Genomic DNA, 25325 nt, shown 5'->3' with positions numbered 1-25325 from the left:
AGCCGCTTTCGGCCGAGCCTCCCTAGCCAAGCGACTGCCTTCCGTCGCAGCGGGGAACATCGGCGCAGGCCGCCGCCACGCCTGGCTCGACTTCCCTGGCTGCTCGGCCGAAAGGGGCTGGAGCGGCAGAGCCGAGCATGCCTTCCGCCCGGGAAGTCCTGCCCCTTCATCCCCACCCCTCGCCCCTGTGGCCGGCTCATCCAGGGGGGCGTGTGTGGACTGGCAAGCGGCAAGCGGGAAGACCAAGGGAAGGTTCCTTCAGCCGCCCAACACCTGATCCGCTCCGCAGCGCGTTAGCAGCGAGGAGCCGAAGATGGGGTTTCCCCTTTGCCTTTACCCCATCTTCGGCTCCTCGCTGCTTCCGCGCTGCGGAGCAGATCAGCTGTTGGGCGGCTGAAGGAACCTCCCCTTGGTCTTCCCCGCCGCCCACACGCAAACTCCACCATCTGCGCATGTGCGGCCATGAAAAAAATGGCGCACATGCGCAGATGGTGGTTTTACTTCCGCATCCAATATAACGCGGAAATCGGTTAGCGCGGGAGGTCTTGGAACGTAACCCCCGCGCTAACCGAGAGATCACTGTATAGTAAAAAAAAAAACCCACTTTGTATATATTAATTTAAGATTGAACATGGTATAATTGGGTTGAGCAACGTAAATGTTTAGGCATGAGTTAAATATCACAACTGCCTTCTTAAATCGTTCAATGACAGAAACTTAACATATGGGGGGGGACCCTCATTTCTTTCCCCAAAGACAAAGTGTTCTTACCACTTCATTTCAGATCACTTATTGTTGAAATGCATTTTATTTTGACGGAATTTCTATAAAATGAAGAATGAGTATAACACTGTATTAATTCATAATACAAAGGTACAGTTTTTCTGATATTCTTTTTAATGAGTTTTTAATCTGTGTTAGTAGACACAAACACAGCCATCCAGCCAGCCAGGGGTATTTTTGTGGGTTCTGAAACTGATCCTGAAACAGTATCATTATACCTGTCAGAATTTTAATTAGGCAAAAAATCAGCTCTGGTATCAACTTAAATCCCAAGAGAAGATGAAAATTTATATTCTAGACAATAACCAAAACTAAACTAAAAGTCCAATTATAAGCCTGAAATTTTGGCATAATAAAGCCACTTTTTGATTCAGTATCATTTATTCAGTATTAATATCTGGTTTAAAACATACTATCCCCTTTATACATTTGCCCCTCATCTTTATATGTATTCTTTTAATATTTCCAGAATTTCTACTAACATAGGTAAAAACTCATTAAAAAGAATATCAGGAAGACAGTACCTTTGATCTGTACCATTTCATAAAGTTTGTTAATTTACAGGCCTAATAAATCATATGAATCCAATCTATGTAGCTGTGGAGAAACCCCAGATAAATCAAATATGTCTCAAAAAATCACCCTCATTCCCTCTCTCCTTCTTTTCTCAGTAACCAAAATCTGCCCATTTTGAGTTAGAGTAAAAACACCAGAACTGTCAAAGGCTTGACAATCTGGTATAAATCCAATCAAACCTGCATGCATAACAATTGGAAAAAAATGTACAAACATAGTATCCACATTCATCAAGAAAATATAGCTATATTAGATCTATATATACTTATCTATATTAGAACACATAGTATATACTTTCTTACTTGGAAATGTCTGTATTGTTTTACTCATTAAACATATAGGAATTTATCTGAAAAAGTTTTGCTATATACCTCCAAGAAAATAAAAGATATAAACTCCTATATTTTATATCAGTCAATGAGAAAACAATCAAGGCCAGTGGCCAGGAGCTTTTCCTGGTTTCAGATTTAACTGCAGTGACAATTTCTTGAAGTAAATAGGTAAAGTAAAATTAATGACCTTTCCCTATAATAACTGCAGTAATCTCACACTGTGTGTGCTTTTAAAAGAAATCTATTTCATCATTTGTTGATGAATTAGACCTAAACAATTTATATTTTTTAGAAGTGTTGATTGATTTAGAACCTGTATAGTTTCCCATGTGAATAAATGCTACAATACCACATTGCTTAATTTCTGTCTAAAGGCCATTAGTTTATAGATTTTTCTCCTTTCCCAATATTGGTGCCTGGTGCAATGTAATAAAAAATCTGTTTTAGAAGCATAAAGCTTATGACACTCCCATTTAGCAGACACCAAAGATTTACATTACTCAGGGTTGAATGAAATCCATAAAGAATTAATAATTCTTCAACTATTTTTTGTGGGGATTTAACTTTTAACTAATTGTTGCTCAATTTTGTAAGAATAGTATGCTTTGGCAATATCCCATATCAGAGACAGTGATGTAATCTAGTACCTACAGGTAGTGTGTGTGTGTGTGTGTGTGTGTGTGTGTGTGTGTGTGTGAATACAATTTCCTGTTCTACCTGATCAATTAAACCTTAATGCTTTAACAAAGTTACACTTAAGGGCCACCTAAAAGATACATGTAATGTATTGTCAAATAAGGTTATACATTTCAGAAAAACATAATCTGAAATTGTATGTTGATTTTATCTGAAGTATATCTGAAATCGTACATCCTGAATCAACTTTAAATACCAAGGAATGTGAAACAGGAAAAGGTCATCTGCTTGTCTTGATGCAAAGAGGCCTCACATACCATTTGCTGAAGATACAGACTCAGAAGGGAGTGCCTATCCTATAGACCAGTGTTTCCCAACCTTGGCAACTGGAAGATATTTGGATTTCAACTCCCAGAATTCCCCAGCCAGCATTTGCTGGTTGGGAATTCTGGGAGATGAAGTCCAACTATCTTCCAGCTGCCAAGGTTGGGAAACACTGCTGTAGACAACCTGCTACTGAATGTTCAAGGTGGTCCAGCATGAAATCAGTGCTTTCGCAACTCCTGCAGCAGAAGGCCTGCCAAGCGAACCTTAAAACGGTATGGACGAGGGAATAGTACCCTTGCGGGAAAGGAATGTAGGTCCTCCACAAGGTTAATAGCAATAGCACTTAGACTTATATACCACTTCACAGTGCTTTACAGCCCTCTAAGCGATTTATAAAGTCAGCATATCGCCCCCAACAATCTGGGTCCCCATTTTACCTACCTCAGAAGGATGGAAGGATGGTGAGCTTGAGCCTGGTGAGAGTTGAACTGGCAAACTATAGCCAGAAGTCAGCAGAAGCAGCTTTCAGTACTGCACTCTAACCACTGCGCCACGAAGGCTCATTATTATTCCCAGCTTAATACTTAATACCAAAGCAGGACATTTCAAATTATACTTTTACAGATCTTTAAAATTGATGTGGCTTTCTGGAAGTATTCACCGCTGTTTAAAAGAAGATACAATAGAACTGGGCCTCTTCAGATCAAGCATTTATTTTAAAAACCTTCTTCATTTATCATTGTCCAGAACAATAATAAAGCAGTCTTTAAAAAATAAGTCTACTCATTTGAATATTCTATAGACATTTCTAGTTGCTGACTCACCTCCTTGCAGCAAAAAACAAACAGCCAGTTTCAGCCTTTTCCTCTACCTGCAGCAATTTGGTTCCATGGAGCTTTAGTTTCACTTTCATTTTAGCATGGGGGCTTGCCGGCAACTTCAATCAGCTGAGGTTGGGAGGCAGATAAACAGTGGCTTGTGCTAAGCAGGCTCTGCTGCTGTTTGCTGCAAGGAGGTAAATTGTTGGCAGGCAGAGACCAAAGAGTGGGGGTGGATGGAACACACCAAGTTTTCACCCTCTTTGGGGGGCTAAAAGGTGCCTCTTATACAGTAGTACCCCTAGATACGAGCATAATTCGTTCCAGAAGGGAGCTTGTATGTCGAGGCAACTCGTATCTGGAACAAATAACTTTAGACGTTGTTTTTCCCCTCCGAGATAACCAAAAGCAAGGATTCTTGCGCCACCTAGTGGACGCTCGGCTCGTATCCCGAATTTGAGCTCGGGACTGGAACAGAAATGTCTCTCCCCTCGTGGCTCATATCTTGAAATACTCGCATGTAGAGCAGCTTGCATCTAGAGGTACTACTGTATTCCAAAAAATACGGCAATAATCTTCTTTTGCAATTTCAGTCACCTATAAATTGTCCCGATGAGAGTGGAATTCCAGCAACACTGTTTCACCCTGAAGGATTTTATCAGCTTTCAATAAATCAGTTGTAGACATATCCATAGACTTCCCACAGTCTTCTCATTTAGAGATTCTATTTTCGGCTGGAGATAATCTAGCACTTAAGTGTTTATAGTGTCTTTAATCTCTTTTATGTCATCTCCAAAAGAGTGGCCATCACTTTTTTTTTTCACTAGCTGCTGCAGTTTTGCCTTGAAGCCTAGCCATTGGGGAGAAGGGCACTCCGCTTGGGGAAGGCAAGTGTATCTTATATCCACCAGCTCTGTAGTCAAAGGTCAAACATGGAGCCAAGTATCACAAGGCTTCCCAGGACACAAGTGAGGGAACGATTCCAAAAGGAAAGGGGAAATGTTTTCAGTGCATGTTCTTGAAGCCTACCACTGGAGTTCTTCGCTGAAAGTAATTGTCTGCACATCCTTCATTCTGTGTCATGGCATGCTGCTTAGAGAGAGAGCAATTAGCAAATTTGCTGACTGCAGCAAGCTCGCTGGCAAGGCTTAAAATTAACATTATTTATATAGCACAATCAGTGGACATGACACTTTGTGGAACTATAACAAGCACAAAACAATATTCAGTTACACCCTTGAGTAGTCAGGCTGATGGGAAGTGACGGGAATTGTAAAATGAGATATCTAAAAGATGGGCATGAAAGTAGCCAAATGAGAGGATTGATACGGAAGGTGGAAAAGATCAACAAGAAGTTCAAAGGACACACGAGATGGAGGGTTACAGGAGCAATTAGGGCCAGACTCAGAAAGGCAGAGAGAACAGCAGTAGTTTTGATATAAATAGAACAAAGTGGTGCCCAAACTGGTCACTCTATTTTTCACCACCCATATTTCTGCCCAATCTGAAATTTGGAGGAAAACTCTTTCAAACAACATTAAATAAGAAAATAACAAGTTGCCAACATCATCCATCCATCCATCCCTCTTTCTTTCTTTCTTCCTCTTTCTCTTTCTTTTCCTTTCCTTCCTTCCTGCCTTCCCCCCTCTCTTTCTATCTCTTTTTCTCTTTGGGTAGGTGGGGAGGCTTCAAGTCAGTATTGATTCCTGACAACTGCCAAGATACGTCCCTGCACTTTTCTTGGTAATATTTATGGAGGTGGTTTGCTACTGCTTCCTTCCTAGAGCTGAGAGACAGTGACTGACCCAAACTCAATGGACTTTGTTTCCAAGGTCGCCCAGTATCTAGCCCAGTGATGGCAAACCTATGACATGGGTGCCGCAGGTGGCACGTGGAGCTATATCTGCTGGCACATGAGCCGTTGCCGTAGCTCAGCTCTAATGTGCATGTGTGTGCTAGCCAACTGATTTTTGGCTCACATAGAGGCTCTGGGAGGGAATTTTTGGCTTCCAGAGAGCCGGGGGGGGGGGGGGGATTTTTCCCCTCCCCTGGCTTGGGGAGGGCAAAACATGAGCCTATTGGTCCCACCAGATGTTGAGAAACAGGCAATTTCTGGCCTCCAGAGAGCCTCTAGAGGGCGGGGGAAGCTGTTTTTGCCCTCCCCAGGCATTTAATTATGGGTGTGGGCACTCGCGTATGATGTTATAGTATGCATGCACACTCTTTCGGCACCCGAGGGGAAAAAGGTTCGCCTTCACTGATCTAGCCTATTGCCTTAGTACACCACTTTACCTTACACTAGACTCTTATCTTTTATTACAGACTAAATTGTTATTCAAAATGTGTCCACCTGTCTAGAAAAAAAAAGCTAACCAAGATAGCAGAGCCCCTTAGGTTAGAAGCAGTAAGAAAGAGCAATTTTTTGGAAAATTGTTTACTGCCTCATCACAGCTACCATAAAACTTCTAATAAGGTCCTCTCGTGGAAACTATTACAAATGAGCATGCACAAAAAAATTTGGTTGTGCCAAACAGTGATCTGGGATTAGAAAAAATGGCAAGGAGAAGAAGTATATCTGGAGAGGCAGGATATGTGTACACATATACATGCACAGTGCACACACATGCACACCCCATGCTCACTGGTGGGGCATTTTTCAATGGAGGGTTGCTCAGAGTTGAAATGGGAGGGCCATTGGTGTTCTCTTATTTTCTTGCAGACATTTCACAAGCTAGGTAATGGCTGGAGAAAAACAAGCAAACTCAGAGAGCCCCAAAGACCCCTCTATTTCAACCCTGAATTACAAATATTCTCTTTTATTAGTCAACATTTTTGAATGAAAGGAATAATCACAGCCAAATTACCACACCTGGAGTACTGCATTCAATTCTGGTCACCTCACTTCAAAAGGTTCATAGAAATGCTGGAAAGGGGACAGAAGAGAGCAAACAAAATGATAAAGGGACTAGAAACCAAGACATATGATGAGAGGTTACTGGAACTGGGCATGGATAGTCAAGCAAAAAGGAGGGGCAGGGGGGATATGATAGCAGTATACATGTACTTTAGGGGTATGCCACGGAGAGAACATAAGAAGAGCCATGCTGAATCAGGCCAAAGCCCATCGAGTCCAGCATTCTGTGTCACACAGTGGCCCACCAATTGTCCATGGGGATCTTGAGCAGAAAGAGAAAGCAAAACCCTCCCTTTCCCTTGACCCCCAACAAATGGTACTCAAGGGAATCCTGCCTGCCTCAGCCAACATAGAGGCAGCACATGGACATCCGTTTCAATAACCACCGATACACTTGGCATCCATGACTCTGTCTAATCCTGCCTTGAAGCTATCAAGGCTGACAGCTGTCACGACCTCTTCTGGAAGTGAATTCCATAAACCAACAACCCTCTGGGTGAAGAAATATTTCCCTTGATTTGTCCTCACTTTCTTACCTATGAGCTTTAGGAAGGGCCCCCTTGTCCTAGTACAGTATTGTGTGATAGAGAAAAGAATTTTTCTCTATCCACTTTTTCTATTTCTATTTTCTTTCTTTTCTTTCCCATGCATGATTTTATACACTTCAATCAAGTCACCCCTTAAACGCCATCTTTCAAGGCTGAAGAGACCAAGGCGTTGCAACCTGGTTTCATAAGGGAGGTACTCCATTTCCTTGATCGAGGGAAGGGAGGAGGGAGTCACACTATTTTCCAGAGCACCAGAGGGCCACACCAGGAGCAACCAGATGGGAGCTGACCAAGGAGAGATTCAACCTGGAAATAAGAACTTTCTGACAGTGAGCGTGATCAACCAATGTAATGGCCTGTCAGCGGAGGTTGTGAACGCCTCAACGCTCGGAATATTCAAGAGGAGATTGGATTGCCATCTGGCTGAAGTGATTAGATTAGATTAGATTTATTGGATTTATATGCCGCCCCTCTCCACAGACTCGGGGGGGCTCACAACAATGGCAAAACAGTACATAGTGACAAATCCAATACCCACCAATCCAATTACAATTTAAAGCTAAAAATTCATAAAAACAACCCCAGAATATATAAAAAACAAGCACACAATCAATCAAACACCAAAACAACATGGGCAAGGGGGAGATGTTTCAATTCCCCCATGCCTGACGGCAGAGGTGGGTTTTAAGGAGTTTGCGAAAGGCAAGGAGGGTGGGGGCAATCCTAATCTCAGGGGGGAGCTGGTTCCAGAGGGTCGGAGCCGCCACAGAGAAGGCTCTTCCCCTGGGTCCCGCCAGACGACATTGTTTAGTCAACGGGACCCAAAGAAGGCCAACTCTGTGGTCCGGTGCCATGAAGGGCTTTATAGTGGTATAGGATTCCTGCTTCAGCATTGGATTGGATTGGTTGACAAGGTTCCTTTCAACTCAAATTAAATAAACAAATAAATAAATAAATACATAAATACATGCATACATATATACATTCCTACATACATACACATACAAACGTACATACATACTACACACCAGTACTTGAGCCAGCAGAAAACTACCAGGATAAATTTTAATTCTTCCACTAGTGTTTCCTCGCAAATGGATTTCTACTTATTGCACTGTACAGGCCCCATTAAGGATAGAGATTAGATTCCCCTGGCATTTTATCCTTCCCTTCCCACTAAATATTACCACCCAATGAGAAAATATGCATCAATATTCTTCCTACACTGGACTGGGGCTGGAGTTTGGGAGAAGAGGTTGACAGATGACTAGACTAGCAATGGGTGTGTGCATGGAAGCATGACTATCAGCTGATATCTCTTTTCAAATAGCATTAATCTCAAGTCCAAAAGAAGCTTTCAAGTTTAGTGCTATTCCAGAAGAAGGCCCAATCCACATTCAGAAGCATCCTGAATATCAGCTGATAGGGGCTGGGTTAGTTGTGCCATGAAGCAGCAGAAAGACAGATTGTTCTAGTTTCAATAAGCACCCCACACCTGCCCAGGTGCAGTAGGAGAATTGTGCTGGACTCCGCTAGCCTTCAGAGCCACGGGGGCGAGCACGCGTCTCCCTCCCACCTTAGCAGCCCATCTCTGTCAGAGCCGAAAAAGGACTTGCTAAGGGAGATGGGGAAGCAGCCAGATGGAAGTGGGAAGGGGTTCTGCCCGCCCGCCCGCCCTCCTGCTCAGAGAAAAGGCCGGCCAAACCCTACTATGGCCCCCTTCCTTTGCGGCCCTGCTGTCCGGCCCTCTTCACCTCGGACAAACCAACTTCCATCTCCCCAGCACTTTGGCGAAGAGCCCCGCCCTGTCTTCCTCTCAAAGGCGGAGCGGCGGCGGTTCATTAAATAAACCTGCCAAACAACCAACCGAGCGGTGTGAGGAAATAAAGCCAGGCCGTGGCGCCTTTTCCTTCCTCTCCGCCATCTGCCTCACAGACTCGCCGCCGGTTTGAGCCAAGAAAACGGCGAACCCCATTTAAACAGCAACGCCCAAAGGGCGGCAACGGCAGGCGGAGGGGTGGGTTGGGGAGCTCCGAGCCTTCTCTGCTTCAGGCGGAGCTGAAACGCGCCTTCTACGTGTTTTCCCGCGGGCAGAGTCAGGCGCCCGCCGGGCCGCCCCTCGGCGCGCGGGGTCGGTCTTGCCTTCCACGAGTTGGAGTGGCTGAGAGCCGCTTTTGGACGGGGCCGTTTTCTTCTCCTCAGCTGACGCGTTTTGAAAAGGCCCCGCGGTCCGCTCCCGGCCTCGCTTGGAGGCGTGTCCCAGGACGGGCAAGGTAGGGCAGTTTCGTGGCCTGACAGAATGTTCTCCTCCTTCCGGGGAAGCCTCCGCTTAAATCCCGGAGGGTTTCCAGGCCAGCGGGGTGTTTAGCTACTGTTTCTTTTCTTCCCTTCCTTCTCTGCCAACTATAGGAACAAGTTTCGTTTCCGTAGACGAAGCAAGTGGAGGAAAAAAAAAAGGTTCTTGGCTCTTCCTTCTTTCTACAAAGGCCCCCTTGGAGCACCACCAGCCGATAGCCACGTTATAGAGACTAAGTTTGCTTGCTTGACCCCACGCTCCGTTCTTCAGTGGTTACCGTTTTGTTTAGTTTTTTAAATAGTTTTTATTGAGTATAAAATTTAAAAAAACATTAAAATAACAAAAACAAACATATAGACAATACAAAACATCACTTTTACAAATATACATAACAACCTTTAACAATTCTACAGTGAATTGCCTTAAGGTTAGATTTTCGTTTATATGTTATTAAGTCAAACTATTTCCTTTACAGCTTTTATCTATTTCTCTATTAGTAAATATATATGTATATCCATACATAGATTGTCTTAAGTCCTTACATATGCATATACAGTGTTCCCTCGATTTTCGCGGGTTCGAACTTCGCGAAAAGTCTATACCACGGTTTTTCAAAAATATTAATTAAAAAATACTTTGCGGGTTTTTTCCCTATACCACGTTTTTCCCCGCCCGATGACGTCATATGTCATCGCCAAACTTTCGTCCAACTTTAATAAAAAAAATTTTAAATAAATTTTAATAAATAAACATGGTGAGTAATGATCTAAATGGTTTCTAAGGGAATGGGAAATTGCACTTTAGGGGTTTAAAGTGTTAAGGGAAGGCTTGTGATACTGTTCATAGCCAAAAACAGTGTATTTACTTCCGCATCTCTACTTTGCGGAAATTCGACTTTCGCGGGTGGTCTCGGAACGCATCCTCCGCGAAAATCGAGGGAACACTGTACATAGAAACAGAAGATTGACTGCAGTATAAGACTTCATAGTCCATCTAGTCTGCCCTTATACTATTTCCTGTACAGTATTTTATCTTAGGGTGGATATATTTTTATTAAATTCAGTTACTGTTGATTTACCAACCACGTCAGCTGGAAGTTTGTTCCAAGCATCTACTACTCTTTCAGTAAAATAATATTTTCTCACGTTTCTTCTGATCTTCCCCCCCAACTAATCTCAGATTATGCCCCCTTGTTCTTGTGTTCACTTTCCTATTAAAAACACTTCCCTCCTGAACCTTATTTAACCCTTTGACATATTTAAATGTTTCAATCATGTTCCCCCTTTTCCTTCTGTCCTCCAAACTATACAGATTGAGTTCATGAAGTCTTTCCTGATAAGGTTTATGCTTAAGACCTTCCACCATTTTTACTGTCGCTTTTGTTGGTTTATATTTATTGCTAGATACAAAACCAGTCTCCTCCCCCCCCTTTTGTTTTTCGCCTCCTCATAAACAGGAACTAAATTGAGGTAACCACCTTGAAAGCTGAGCGTTTTGTGTTTCTTTACAGATGAAGTGCGTCCTCATTTCCAGCGAGGGTGCTGAAGTCCTTTTCTACCGGGCAGATACAGACTTTTTGGCAATGCTACACCAGCGATTTGAAAGCAAGGATCAGAAGGAGGATGAAGTAAGAGCTGAAGAGAGAATTAGTACAAATTGCAGGAACAGGAGATTGATGCTCTTGGGATCAGCTCCGTTTGGAAATTGTAACTCTTGAAGCATTACAGCAAGTGTACCTAAGATTTCTTTGGATGCCAAAATGGCAGTCTGCCAGCTTTTGCAGGCCCCAGAGCCCCATGCGAGTAGATGGAGGCAAACGTTTTCAGGCCTGTTTCTACAGTACAGTATATGTTTTGTAGTTCAAGGGATTAAAGAGCACAATGGGTCCTTTAAACCTTGCCAAATCACTCAATAAAGGAGTAGTGGCCCTGTAAACTTTTGATATATTGCTTCTTGGTCTGCTGTACAAGGCCTAATGTAATTAGGTACATTAATAGTTACATGTTCCTGTTCAAGAGTTTATGTATAACTTCTTGGAAGGATATTGGGTTTCTGCTAGTTCAAGATATGTGTGTTAATTGAAAGACAAGAATATTTGCTTGTTTTCCTTCTTTTCACAGAGACCTTCTGTGGAAGACAGCATCAACACATTGTTTGCCCCCATGATCATCTCCTGTGCAACTATGCTAGAAAAGTTAGGAGACACATACACTTTCTTCTCTGCTGAAAATGGCAAGCATCTTTATGTGCTGCATATGGTAATTATTCACTGCCCTGTGTTACAAGTAGTTGGTGAACTTCTAACAAAAGGGGGATAAACGTCTTCTGGATGTGCCACTTGCTTTAGGACAGAAATGAACTGTCCGGTTTCAAACATTTTCTCTCTTCTCCCAAAAGAGTTTTGTTTCTATGCAAAATAGAATCTTCTCTACAACTTTGTCTTTTTTAAAAAGCCACAAATCAATCAACAAATAACAATGAAATGATACAAAACAACTTAGCTTAAAACAGCAACAGGATTGCAATATCTCTCCCTGACCTGGGGCCTTCTTATGTGAATTGCATTTCAGTTTTCATAAACATCAGTTTGCATATCATTTGGCCACAATTAGGGGAGTATTTCAGTCAAAAATGAGAGCCAACCAGATTTCCCCCCCTACACTTTAGCTGGGGAGTCTCAATCTTCTCAGTTCTGAGTCTTTCAGTTGTAGGCAGATTTGTATCTGAGTATGTCATAGACTAATGACTGGCCTCAAACCAATTTGGCTTTTTAAATTGGTAATTTAGGTGGCATGGATATCTAAAGCACATGTATCCATATATGTGCATATGAAGTCCCAAGGGAATCATCCTTCAGCTGGATTTGTCTACACTTCAACTCCCCTTATAGTTGAATAGCTTATAGTAGACTGCACACTTTTGGATATGTCTTAGACAGTGTTCTCTAAAGTGAGCTCAGTGACTAACCATCATCAGTGAATTGCCTTTGACTTTTTATTTAAAAATAAAAATGTGTTTAGAGTTTTTGGAGCAGTAAAAAGAGGCTTTTAAATCAAGTTAGTTTTATGGTACATGTTACCAGTACTTGTTGTTGATTTTGTTTTCTTGTCCTTGTAGCTGGTGCAGTTGTGTAAGTGTTTCTTGCTTGTTTTACAGTTTGGCGAGTACCTGTACATTGCCATGAATGGAGATGGCTGTGAGAGTGAGGATGACTTGCGCCGTCAGATCTATCTGCTCAGAAGATTAACTGAGGTTCACTTTGGCCTAGTCACACTGGACAGCCACCTCTTCCATCGGGAGTGAGTGACTGGGTGAAGATGGGGTTTTTGCTTTGCTGGATTTTTCATCATGGCCTTTCCTTGGATGGAAAATCAACCATGCTTTTTATATGTTGTTTTTCAGCTCTACTAACATTAAGTTCCCCTTTTGTAATTGTGCTAAGTGACATGAGGGCAAGATCTTTTTCATTTTTCTCACTCTTGGAATTTAGACTCGAATACATGTTGCACATTAGTAATCCTGGTCAAACTGCTGTAATATAATGTTTATCAACTTTGGCAGTTTTAAGATGATTTGACTTCAACTCTGAAAATTCCCCAGCCAGGAGGCTGCCTATGAAATTCTAGGAATTGAAGTCCAAATGTCTTGAAGTTGCTGCAGTCAAGAACCATTGCTGTAATACAACCATCTAGCCCTGTAATGGTGAACCTGTGGCACGGGTGCCCAAAGTGGCAAGGAGAGCCATGTCACCTGGCATGCACGTCACCCGTTCCTCTTCCGTGTTTCTGGTGTGCATGTGCACATGATGATCAGCTGGCCTATGTGCGTGCAGCAATGTCAGAAACCGGAAGAGTTGGTCTTCCGTTTTCCAGTGTGAGCATGTGCGTCAGCCAGCTGATCAGTGCATGCACATGCATGGCAGTAACCAGAAGACTTGCCAGAAGTACATTTTCCAGTGTGCGCATGGCCCCTGGACAACCCCTCTTCCTGGTCTGAGGTCCAGATGAGTGTGTGTCTAGTCCTGTGCTTTCTTTTTGGCACTCTTTGCCAAAAAGGCTCGCCATCACTGGGCTAGCCCAGGGGTAGGGAAAGTTGGCTCTTCTATGACTCATGGACTTCAACTCCCAGAATTCCTGAGCCATTCATGCTAGCTTAGGAATTCTGGAAGTTGAAGTCCATATCATAGAAGAGCCAATTTTGCCTACCCCTGGTCTAGCCAATGGCAGTTTTAGCCATTGTAATTTTCATATACTCCAATACCAGCTTCATGAAAGTCAGTCTAATATATTCTCTAATGCATATCACCTATGTGTTAGAAATTGGTCATAAAGTTCTGAGATAGAAAAGTTGGCCTTATTTATAGTTGATAGGCAAAAACAGCAACATAAAGACTTCTATGCTTCTCATGAACTGCTTGGTATATTGCTTGGTATATTAAGGAAGACTGAATAGTTGGGTTAAAGATAATGACTGTGGAGTGCAGTAGCATTTTCCCCTGTAGATAGAAAGGGGGACCAATGGCAAAGTATGGAGTGGGTGAAAGGGAAAATTAGTGGTACTCAGCTGATTGGCTTGGTTTGGGTTTTTTTAGACTTCGCCCAGTAGAAACGGAACAACGAGCTCATACCTGGGGGCTTTTTCAGAGCTTGCTGCAGACTTATAACCAGCTGCGTGCGGAAGATCAGAGTTTTGCTGTAGAGGTAAAGTACAGTGGGGTTGTTGAAATGCTTCTGAAATGCATCATTTTAAGAATGGAGATGGGATGAAGGAATTTATCCTACATTTGTTTAGAGCAATAGAAATGTACTTTATGTTCTATAGGGGAATTCAAAGGCACCCAAGCTCCGGAGGTAGGAGTGGAAAGGCTTTTGAAATATAAATGTCCCTCTGCTCATCTTTATCAGGCTGTAGAGCGACTGATCCACCCACAGTTGTGTGAACAGTGTATTGAATTCTTGGAGCGCCAAGTTGTACAGTACATCAATAGCAACACTGAATGTGCTGGACATGAAGTACTGCATGCTTTCCTGCTCGTAGACACTAAACTGTTTGCCTTTTACTCCAGGTAAGATCCTAGTTCTCTTCAGTCATCTTCTGCCTAAAGTAGACGCCACTTTTCCCAACAAATTATTTAATGCTTCCCACTATCTGGGCCTCCTCCTCTGAAACTTCCCACAGTCTGGGCTTCTAGTTTGCTTTCTCTGTCCCTTTGGGAAGCTAGTATATGGCTTCCCTAACAATTACATTCTTTTTCTCGGTGGTGGGGGGCGCTTTGTTTCCAGCCGGAATGCCAGCTGTCTGCGACCAGCTGACTTGCTCACTCTGCTCCTGATTGTGCAAGATCTATATCCCAGCTCTTGTAAGGACCAGCCTGTTCCTGGAGTGCTTGCCCAGGTAAAGAAATAACTATCCCATATAAAGGGAATAAGAATATCTTGGTTTATCACTGTCTTCTTCCCTCCCTCTGTCTAAGAATCCCTTTGACAACTGTTTTGGGATGGAATGTCAGTGTAGAATCAGGTAGAAACAGAATTCTTTTATTCATATAAATATTTATGTGCCAGATATAGAGATATATGCCACTTTTCCTTCGGAGGCTTAAGACAACATGCATAAGCATTCCCTTCGCCAGTTTTTCTCTTCACAATAAAAGGAATTAGGCTGCCAAATAGTGACTGATTAAAAGTCTTCTGATGAGCTCTTTTGGCTGAGAATGAACTTAAATCAGCTCCTCTTCAGTTCTAGTATCTTAATTACTAAACAGTATTGGCTCTCTGGGATTTGCACAAATGCCCGAATGTTCAAGTCTTCCTTGTTGAACTAGAATTCAGAAGATTAGTTCAAATCCTCATCAACTGTAAATCTCATTGATATTCACTCAAACATGTCTAAAATGAAGTTGAAAGATGTAATCAATATATGTTATCCTAAATTCTTTAAAAGAAGGATGGGATGAATGTGACCTTTAGCTCCTGTAAATGCTTATTTCCCCATGTTTTTCTACTATTTTAATTTCCCACAGGGCTACAAAATTAAGTTATGATTAGGCACTGTGAGAAATTAAACACTGAAAAAGTAGCTTTTTATACTGGCACTGGATGCTGATGCCAAACCTTTCTATTCAGCCTATAGAAGGAGAAATAAGTCTTCAGAGACCTCAAAGCAGTGAGAGCATTCCAGTGAACACCCCCCTTTACCACAGCACTTCTGAAGAGCAGGTGAGTACTGGTTAGCCTTTGGTCCAATCTTTCAGTTACTTAAGGTGGTTTTGGGTTTGGATGCTGGATGTGGACTGGATTTCAAACGTTAGAATAACCAAAAAACAAGAAAGCTTCTCTGAGGTTTGGGACAGGCTGTATGAGATCCAGTCTTTGCCCGGACTGGTTAATCTCTGTTGCACACTACAGTGGTACCTCATCTTACGAACGCCTCTTCTAACGAACTTTTCAAGATACGAACCCGATGTTTAAGATTTTTTTGCCTCTTCTTCCGAACTATTTTCACCTTACGAACCCAAGCAACTGCTGCTGGGATGAAGGGGTTTCCTTTCCCCCCCTTTTTTTGAAGAAAGAAAAGGGAGGAGCTGCTTGGGGGAGGAAAAATTTTGTAGAGAACAACGTGCTTGCAAAGGAACTGAAAGGGTGTCTTTTTAAGAAAGAAAAGGGAGGAGGGAGGGGCAGCTTGGGGGAGGAAAATTTTTTGTAGAGAACAATGTGCTTGCAAAGGAACTGAAAGGGTGTCTTTTGAAGAAAGAAAAGGGAGGAGGGAGGGGCAGCTTGGGGGAGGAAGAATTTTGTAGAGAACAACGTGCTTGCAAAGGAACTGAAAGGGTGTCTTTTGAAGAAAGAAAAGGGAGGAGGGAGGGGCAGCTTGGGGGAGGAAAATTTTTGTAGAGAACAACGTGCTTGCAAAGGAACTGAAATGGTGTCTTTTGAAGAAAGAAAAGGGAGGGGCGCCCCCCTTGCCTTTCTTCCTTCCCACTCACCCTTTAGCCTAGCCTTGCTTCTTCCACCCGCCCCCTTTAGCTGCTCCTCCCTGCCCTCTGTTCGCCTCCCTTCTAAAGTTTGGGATTTTCCTGAAGAATTTGCACGCATTATTTGCTTTTACATTGATTCCTATGGGAAACATTGTTTCATCTTACGAACTTTTCACCTTACGAACCTCCTCCTGGAACCAATGAAGTTCGTATGATGAGGTACCACTGTATAAGAATTTCTTCAGGGGCATATGGGAGGAAGCCAAGTTGAGTTTTGGCTGAGTCAGTTCCCTTCTGCCTTCCCTCAGATAGCAGACGATCTCTCTATGCCTGAAGAGTTCTTCACTCCCAAGGCTTCCCCTAGCCAACAGAGCACAGGTGAGTGGGATCAATTGTAGAGAACATTGATATGAGATTATGCAGAATGAGGGGCATCCTGTTATGGCTCTGGGTAGGACTCTTTCAGAAGTGGGTTGCATATTAATTGGCTGCAGTAAATGACAATTGATATTACCTTGGCTGTCTGGCTGTCTTCTCTACTACTATTGTGACATTAGAAAAATAATGTCCTAAAGCTGATAAAAACTGCAGAAAAAGGGATAGGTATTGCTCCAGATGTTTGGATTAGGATAATAATGGACAAAATCTTGTGTGCTGGTTGCTGTCTTTTTTACTTCTTTCCCATTCTTGGAGGAAGGGTATATTGGGTGCTTATATGGACCATCAGCCAGTAGTTATTATTTTATTTATTTATTTATTTATTTTATTTATTTATTTATTGGATTTGTATGCCACCCCTCTCCGCAGACTCGGGGCGGCTAACAACAGTAATAAAACAGCATATAGTAATAATCCAATACTAAAAACAGTTAAAAACCCATTATTATAAAAACCAAACATACATACAGACATACCATGCATAAAACTGTAAAGGCCTAGGGGGAAAGAGTATCTCAATTCCGCCATGCCTGGCGGAAGAGGTGGGTTTTAAGCAGCTTACAAAAGGCAAGGAGGGTGGGGGCAATTCTAATCTCTGGGGGGAGTTGGTTCCAGAGGGCCGGGGCCGCCACAGAGAAGGCTCTTCCCCTGGGTCCCACCAAGCGACATTGTTTAGTTGACGGGACCCGGAGAAGACCCACTCCGTGGGACCTAACTGGTCGCTGGGATTCGTGCAGCAGAAGGCGGTCCCTGAGATAATCTGGTCCAGTGCAATGAAGGGCTTTATAGGTCATAACCAACACTTTGAATTGTGACCGGAAACTGATCGGCAACCAATGCAGCTATTATGCAGCTATTCCACATTTATTTTTATGGGATTTTTGTTGAAAAAGAAAAAAATGTGACAGAGGCTGCAAGTGGAAGATGATTGTGACTGAACATGTCAGTAAAATTTTGTATTTGAGGCAGGGACAAGAAGGCTTTGAAGGCTTTGTTTGGAAGCACTCTTGACTCCCTTCTTTTTCTGCTATCTGAAGGAAGTGTCTGGACTGAGGGTGTTGAGTCACAGAGTGATGGAGATGTAAATTCTGCTGATTTCTTGGTAAGTACTTGGATTAGGGTTGGTAGTGTTGTAATCTATTTTTGTACTTTCATCTTTTGGGGATTTACTCTTTCCTACACTTTTCTCTAACCTTCACCTATTTTATCACCAAAGCAGAAATTGTTTTAGGGTACCACCCACCCACTCATTGCCCTTTTTGTAAGCTAGGCCTTTAGCATAGGCTTTGTTCACCTGTTGTCCCCATATGGAGAAAAGAATAAAACGAAATCTCTCAAACTCTGTAAAACTCCACAAAAGATAAAACGTAGCCATAGAGAAATGCATCAGTAGAAGATGGAGAGAGGTTATCCCATAATGAATCAAAGAGTTCAAGACAGAAAAGATAACAAAGGATTTTCTTTATAGTAGTTTCCCCAGATTTGGTATCCCCCAGATGCATTAGACTACAATCTTTATAATCTTCAACCAATATAGACAATCCTCCTGGCTAGAGAATTTGGGGAGGCTTGTTCTGTGATACAATAAATAACTTTCATTTTGGATAATGTAGATGAATAGTCTACCTATCCTGATAAACATCCTCCAACCCAATTCTTTTTTATCCTGGAAGAATCATTTATAATAATAATATTATTATTATTATTATTATTATTATTATTATTATTATTATTTAGATTTGTATGCCGCCCCTCTCCGCAGACTCGGGGCGGCTCACAACAAAGTGAAACAATTTACAACAAATCTAAATTACAGTTTAAAAATATTTTTAAAACCCCATTTTCTAAACAAACATACATACAGACATACCATTCATAAATTGTATATGCCCGGGGGAGATGTCTCAGTTCCCCCATGCCTGACGACAAAGGTGGGTCTTAAGGAGCTTATGAAAGGCAAGGAGAGTAGGGGCAGTTCTAATCTCTGGGGGGAGTTGGTTCCAGAGAGTCGGGGCCGCCACAGAGAAGGCTCTTCCCCTGGGGCCCGCCAACCGACATTGTTTAGTTGACGGGACCCGGAGAAGGCCCACTCTGTGGGACCTAATCGGTCGCTGGGATTCGTGCGGCAGCAGGCGGTCTCGGAGATATTCTGGTCCAGTGCCATGAAGGGCTTTAAAGGTCATAACCAACACTTTGAATTGTGACCGGAAATTGATTAGCAACCAATACAGACTGCGGAGTGTTGGTGAAACATGGGCATACCTAGGTAAGCCCATGACTGCTCTCGCAGCTGCATTCTGCACGATCTGAAGTTTCCGAACACTTTTCAAAGGTAGCCCCATGTAGAGAGCATTACAGTAGTCGAACCTCGAGGTGATGAGGGCATGAGTGACTGTGAGCAGTGAGTCCCGGTCCAAATAGGGCCGCAACTGTTGCACCAGGCGAACCTGGGCAAACGCCCCCCTCGCCACAGCTGAAAGATGGTTCTCTAATGTGAGCTGTGGATCGAGGAGGACACCCAAGTTGCGGACCCTCTCCGAGGGGGTCAATAATCCCCCCCCCAGGGTAATGGAAGGACAGATGGAATTGTCCTTGGGAGGCAAAACCCACAGCCACAGTGTCTTATAAGGGTTGAGTTTGAGTCGGTTGACACCCATCCAGACCCTAACAGCCTCCAGGCACCGGCACATCACTTCCATTGCTTTGTTGACTGGACATGGGGTGGAGATGTAAAGCTGGGTATCATCAGCGTACTGATGATACCTCACCCCATGCCCTATGCTGTAAGCCACCCTGAGTCCTCCGAGAGGGGCGGCATATAAGTCCAATTAATTAATTAACTAACTAAAGCTTTGAACAAGTTACCTCATCCTAATTAAAAAACAAACAAATTCTATTCAAGTGTGTGGAAGAAATGTGGGAATGTTAACTTCCTAGAACTCAGTTCTGATGAATATTGCCTCCTCTTGATCTGCTCTCCACATATTCCCTACTTGCTTCTTCAAATTGTCAGTAGTTGGAGCTATTGCTTTACATTGCCATCACAAATTGAAAGTAATAGCAGATTACCTTGGCACATCCTTAAATCATAACGAAACAAGAAGTCTTGGAACATTAATCTGAATATATACTGCAGTTCGTTTTATTTTAATTCCATGACACCTGTACATTTTCTTCCTAGCTGGCTGAGGATATGCTGCACATTGTAGAATCCCCAGCCCCAGAAGCTACAAATCCCCGGACAATATTTCTGGATGTCAATTTGAAAGAAGGCTACTGTCCCATGATGCCACACACAATGCACTGCCTTTTACTCTGGCCAGGCATCTTTCTGGTACTCCTCACAAAGGTGAACAGAGTCCACAGACATTCATTTGATACAATCCCCCCTCCCCCGGTACAGGTGATTTCTCAATGTCCACCCTCTTTGCCTTCTAGAACCCTAGTTCCCAAGTGGCCCTTTCTATCTACCAATTGCTGGAGGGAATCCTGACGATAGAGAAGAAATTGAAAGAAGGACAGGAGACCCGGCAACCTCTGCGTTCTCAGCCATTATTTTTGGAGCTCCGACATAGAATGGACAAATTTGTCAAAAAGCTGAGCGGACAAGAGTCACGGGTAAAAATTAAGTTAATCTACACAGAAGTAATATTAGTGGAAGCTTTTGCTCAATTTGAGGAGGGCTGGGCTAATGACTGATAAAATCTAATCCTTCAGCATGGGATAGAATTGAGTAGTCCTTTACAGTAGTTGAGATCCCATTTTGCTTTGGGAATGATAATGACACCTCCTAGATAAGAAAGGAGCGGAACTCTGTTGTGCAATGGATTCTGAATGCAACTTGTTTCTCAATGTCCCTCAGTTGCAGAATACTTGGCAGGACTTAAAGAACAAAATTTCCTCTCGAAGTGAGTCTGTGACTTCCTTGGAGTGAGTATTAGTCAAAATTATCACATCTGCTGACTGATATGCACAAGTAAATTCATCCACTCAAGCAGAATACATCTATGGGATAGTTTAAATTTTGCACCTGTGAGTATTGAGAAGGAAGAAACAAAGATGTTCAAAATTATACATAGCATATAGCAAGAACTAAAAATGTAAAAGATAGAATAAGCAGGAGTGGGCAACTTGTTGCTTTCAGAGCTCCAACTGATTAAGATTGTTAAAACCTGGAGGGACAGGAGACAATTTCCTCAGGTGGGTGGCAAATGAAAACTAGTTTAAAGCTAAAAATCAAAATGCTATAATTTATATAAAACAAGAGATTGTTTTGTCCAATGTTCCTCCAAAGGTAAAGAGTGCAGTACTTCAGCTAAGACTTTTGTGCAGCAAAGAAAAAATAGAGAAAACAATCAAAAATTAGGGAAAGGAAAGCAAAAGAATTCCATATGGATAATTAGTTTTCCTGGGTTGCTGATATGTTCCTTATAAAAAAAAATTGTAGAAAAAAAATTGCAAACTCAAATCAGGCGTGACGTTTAGAGAGAACTGTTCTAAAAACATAGTGATATTTACTTTGGTTCCAGGCTTTTGCAGGCATTTTGCAACGTCCGGCGGCAGCTCTGTGCTGTATACCGGCTCCTTTTCCTAGGATCGCCAGGGGCCCAAGGCCTTCCTCAGAACTTGCTGGAGCGGGTGCAGCAAATCACACAGTGAGTGAGAAGGAGCAGAAAGATGAAATTGCAGCGGAGAGTCTGGTGGGTTGCAGGATTTGTAGGTGCCAAGCACTGTTGTGATAAAAATCATTAATATTTATTTTTCTCCATCTTGTATTGTCAGGGACAAGCTCAAAGACTGGAAAGACTTCTTATTGGTAAAGAGCAAGCGTAATGTCACCATGGTTTCATATCCTTTGATGTTTACCATTCCCCTCCAGCCATATTTCCATTTTGGTGGGGAATGCTAGAAGAACTATAGGAAAATACCCTGTTTCCCCCAAAATAAGACATCCCCCAATAATAATCCCACTCGGGCTTTTGAGTGAACGGCAACAAGGCCAAGCACTTATTTCAGGGTTCAAAATAATGTAAGACAGGGTCTTGTTTTGGTTTTATCTATGGTAGAGAAAGGAGAGGGAAGTACTGGGCAAGATACTATTTTGAAACAAATATGGAAGCAACCTTGGCAGAGAAGTAATTTCTTGGGAAAACAGCCTTGAAAACAAGAATTTATTTTCTATCTTCACATGCACAAAACCTACTTCGTGTTTCCCTTGCTATAGGCATGTGGCAGAACAGGAATAGAATAGCACAGTTCCTAAGTTTCTCAGGTTTTGGAACAGAGCCATAAAAACATGGTGTTGATGGATAACAAAAATACAGCAAGAAAGTACCCATACTTCTAGATAAACATTAAACTCTAAAGAAATTAAATGATAGCTCTGTTATTCATTCAGTTCTATGTTTTAAAAAATAATGATTGGGCTCTTGACTCCAAAAATTCTATGAAGTGCCTAAATATTGCTGGTCATGGCCCAATGGAAAAGATGCCTATATTTAACCAAGTCCTTAACCTGCTTTCATCTACATATTTGGAAAATTTCCCAGGGCTGGTGCATTTCATCTATGTGGATCGTACAGTAGGACAAATGGTGGCTCCATCACTTGGCGCATCAGAGGAATCTTCTTCAGAATTAGGCAAAGGACCTCTGCTTGAATTTATAAAGAAGAAGGTAATGATAAGTGATTGACAAGTCATTTGGTGGGGGAGAGCCTTCTCTATTGCAGCCCCGGTCCTCTGGAACCAACTCCCCCCCAGAGATTTGTACCACCCCCACTCTCCTCGCCTTCCGAAAAGCACTGAAAACATATTTATGTCGGCAGACCTGGGGCTGTTGAGCGATAACTCTGCGCTCTGTCCTCTAGTATATATGGGTGATGACTGTGTGTTCTTTATTGGGTTTTAATCTTTCCATATGTTCTTATGTATTGGGGCATTTTAAATTTTGTAATGATTTTACTGTTGTAAGTCGCCCTGAGTCCGCTAGGACATTCATTCAATAAGGAAGTAAGTCCTTAGTCCTATACATTCATTCAATAAGGAAGTAAATAAGTGTCTGTATTGATATAATTGCAACGGGAGATTTTGAATTTGAGGTTTGGGCTGACTCTTAAAGAAACGTTTACTTTCCTTTCTCTGCCTTTGATCCACAGGTATGGTCACTGGTGGCTTTGGCTCGAAGCTACTTGCAGAAGGGCTACAATACAATGTTGGTCCGAGATGGAGACTACTATTGTACCTACTTCCTCTGGTTTGAGAATGAGCTGGTAATTGTGGATGAACCTGGAGCTCAGAGTAGAAGGGAGGGGCAGGATACTATTTTACAACTTAGTATATAAAAGAGATTGATACGGGAGTTGAAGACCAACTTTTCTTCAGAGTGTGGTGCAAATGATATAGAGAGATTTGCTTTGGTATACCCAAATCAAATTCATAATTCTTCCCCATTAAATCCACAATTGGCTATTCCTAGTTTCTCTATTTAATTGGTATAATTTATGGCCAGGGAGAGTCTCCTTTTCTCCTACTGCTGCTTAAACAACTTGGAATCGGAAACACTTCCTGATTTATTGCAGGTCTTTCAGATCCTTACCAGTAAAGCCAGATTTACTCATCTTTGATGAGGTATTGGACTTTCCCAGCTTTGGGGAGGAACAACTAATGTGGCAATTAAATACTGACGACAGGAAGATAGTACAGACTGATGACTTTAGTCCAGTCTTTCTGAAGAGCACTAAGATGAGGATGCCTTCTGTAGCCATGAGCTAAAACACACATATCTGCTTCAGTTCAAAACATCTTTTCCCTGACAATTTCTTTCTTTTTCCCTGTAGGGATATAAGCTGGAGGTTACGGACGTGCCAGTGCTTTCTGATGATTCAGTTCCCATCGGGGCACTGGCAGGTGATTATTATAGGTAAGCAAGGTTTCTGACTCCATAGATACTGATGGGTGCAGAAGGGATTTGATTCGAGCTCTGTGATTAGATGGCAAGGACAGTGTTTACGGCTTAATTAACTGCCTCTTCCTCCTAGCAATGGTATAATTCACAACTTTGAAGTCGGCTGCCTCCAACATTAGGTCTAAATCTTTACTGTAGTTATCCTTGTGTGATATGAAGTTGAAAGGTGGTGTAACCCTCAATATTCTTGCAACTTTTATCTTTTACTTTGCATAACATTGGGGGGAGATCTTTAAATTGCCTAAAATTGTATGGCTTTATTTTAAATTTCTGTAAGCCTCTTCATAGTTGAAGTGCAGGGCTTTTGTCTTTTACCGGCAGGACCATTGAGGCTTTGTGGGATGTTCTTGATTCCACCTTTTTACCACCACCCACATTTATCCATTTTTTGATTCTCTCCTACAGGAAACTGATCCGTTATTTTGGCAAGAAACATACCGGTACCAATGAACTGGTGAAGTGCTATGAGCTGCTGACCATCCATCTGGGCGTCATGCCAAATGAAATTGTCATCCAGCAGGCACGCAGCTTGGCCCAACAACTCTGGGAACCAACACGCATCCCCTTGCTTTAGAGGGCTCGACTGGTGCTCAGCGCAATTTGGCTGTTTTCTTCTTTCGTGATATGTTGCATCTCCAGTCTCTGTTGACTTCACTTCAGTGGGGCTGCATTTTTACTTGACTTCCATTGGATTTTCAGAGCTAGGAGATCAACGTGTTCATTTGTTTTCCTTCACAACATCAAAAGAGCTCTGTCTTGGAGGCCAAAAGCAATTCATGTCAGATCACAGCTACTGACCTACCAATGGCCCTTGGTGTGAACTTGTGTTGGAGAACTTGCAGTACAGGGCTTCTCTTGTAACTGCACATCACAATTTTGATTCAGAAGGTCATTGGGCACAGCTTGTAAACATTATATGTTTAGTATAGTGCCTCATTTTGTTAGGCACTTCATTATCATTAAATATTTATCCTAAGCTCGAGAAATGTAATATACAATAACTTAGAACAGAAAAGATGACATTTTAGTCCTCTTATAAAATACAGAAGTGAACTAAGAGAATGCCGTCCACCACCCTGGCTAGATCCTAGTTATCAGTCTCTTATCACTTATCTCATAGAAGATCATGGGGCATATTTAAAAAATAAATTTCCAGAGGCTTTTTCTGGGTTTTTTTTGTTCATATCTTGCTTTGCAGCATGCTAGCCTTCCATGTATTTATTTTTTTCCTTTAAATACAATTTCAAAAAGGTGGGCAGGAAATTTTTCAGGTGTCAAAGAACACAGGCACAAGCCCCATATTTTCCCTCTTTGATTTACAAATGTTTGTAAAACTTGTATGCAAAAAGAGACATGAACATAATAAAAATAATGTCCATAAAAAAAGCTGAGGATTCTCAGCTTTTAATAGTTTATACCATTTCAGTTTTCAGTATTCTAATTGCAAATAAAGATTGAGGCAACTTGGCAAAGCTGGCTGTATTTGTGGTTAAAATCATCCTGCGGCCTTTATTGTTGTTTCAGTACAGGCCAGTGATATGGAATCAGTTGTGGAAGGCAGAAATATATTTTTTAAAATTCTTTTTGTGGCTAGGGGATTATTACAGTTGAAGTTGAGCACATCTGGAACATGGTAAGCTGGTTACGATGGAACTTAATTTATTTCAGGTCTGATCAAAAACAGCTATTTGTCTATTTTTAGCCAGTCCGTAGGAGA

At 42.2% G+C, this 25325-nt stretch overlaps 1 protein-coding gene across 5 annotated transcripts; it reads left to right on the top strand.

Moving 5' to 3' along the window:
• Positions 1–8715: 8715 nt before the first annotated feature.
• Positions 8716–25080, top strand: HPS1 (HPS1 biogenesis of lysosomal organelles complex 3 subunit 1). 5 transcript variants are annotated; one of them, XM_070752955.1, is made up of 20 exons: positions 8803–9207; positions 9344–9391; positions 10741–10857; positions 11351–11488; positions 12387–12529; positions 13822–13930; positions 14135–14295; positions 14513–14624; positions 15356–15448; positions 16515–16584; positions 17682–17746; positions 19826–19993; positions 20083–20262; positions 20507–20574; positions 21174–21299; positions 21427–21492; positions 22174–22318; positions 22800–22913; positions 23481–23563; positions 24014–25080. In XM_070752955.1, exons 3-20 carry the CDS (start codon positions 10741–10743, stop codon positions 24180–24182), a joined length of 2127 nt encoding a protein of 708 aa, XP_070609056.1. In that variant the 5' UTR covers positions 8803–9207; positions 9344–9391; the 3' UTR covers positions 24183–25080. The 5 variants fall into 5 exon arrangements, with proteins under 5 accessions (XP_070609055.1, XP_070609058.1, XP_070609056.1 ...); XM_070752958.1 differs by having other exon boundaries at positions 9344–9499; XM_070752956.1 differs by having other exon boundaries at positions 8805–9207; positions 9344–9657.
• Positions 25081–25325: the final 245 nt, after the last annotated feature.

This window comes from Erythrolamprus reginae, chromosome 5 (assembly GCF_031021105.1).
Source record: "Erythrolamprus reginae isolate rEryReg1 chromosome 5, rEryReg1.hap1, whole genome shotgun sequence".
Taxonomy (NCBI): domain Eukaryota; kingdom Metazoa; phylum Chordata; class Lepidosauria; order Squamata; family Dipsadidae; genus Erythrolamprus; species Erythrolamprus reginae.
The sequence above is the reverse complement of the archived record's forward strand: the minus strand, read 5'-3'. Positions and strand labels throughout refer to the sequence as shown.

Coding starts and splice junctions, on each gene's coding strand:
- HPS1 (XM_070752954.1), top strand. CDS start 10,741: ATGAAGTGCGTCCTCATTTCCAGCGAGGGTGCTGAAGTCCTTTTCTAC. Junction 20,575..21,173: donor GAGTCTGTGACTTCCTTGGA/GTGAGTATTAGT, acceptor CTTTGGTTCCAG/GCTTTTGCAGGCATTTTGCA. Junction 22,319..22,799: donor TTGAATTTATAAAGAAGAAG/GTAATGATAAGT, acceptor TTTGATCCACAG/GTATGGTCACTGGTGGCTTT.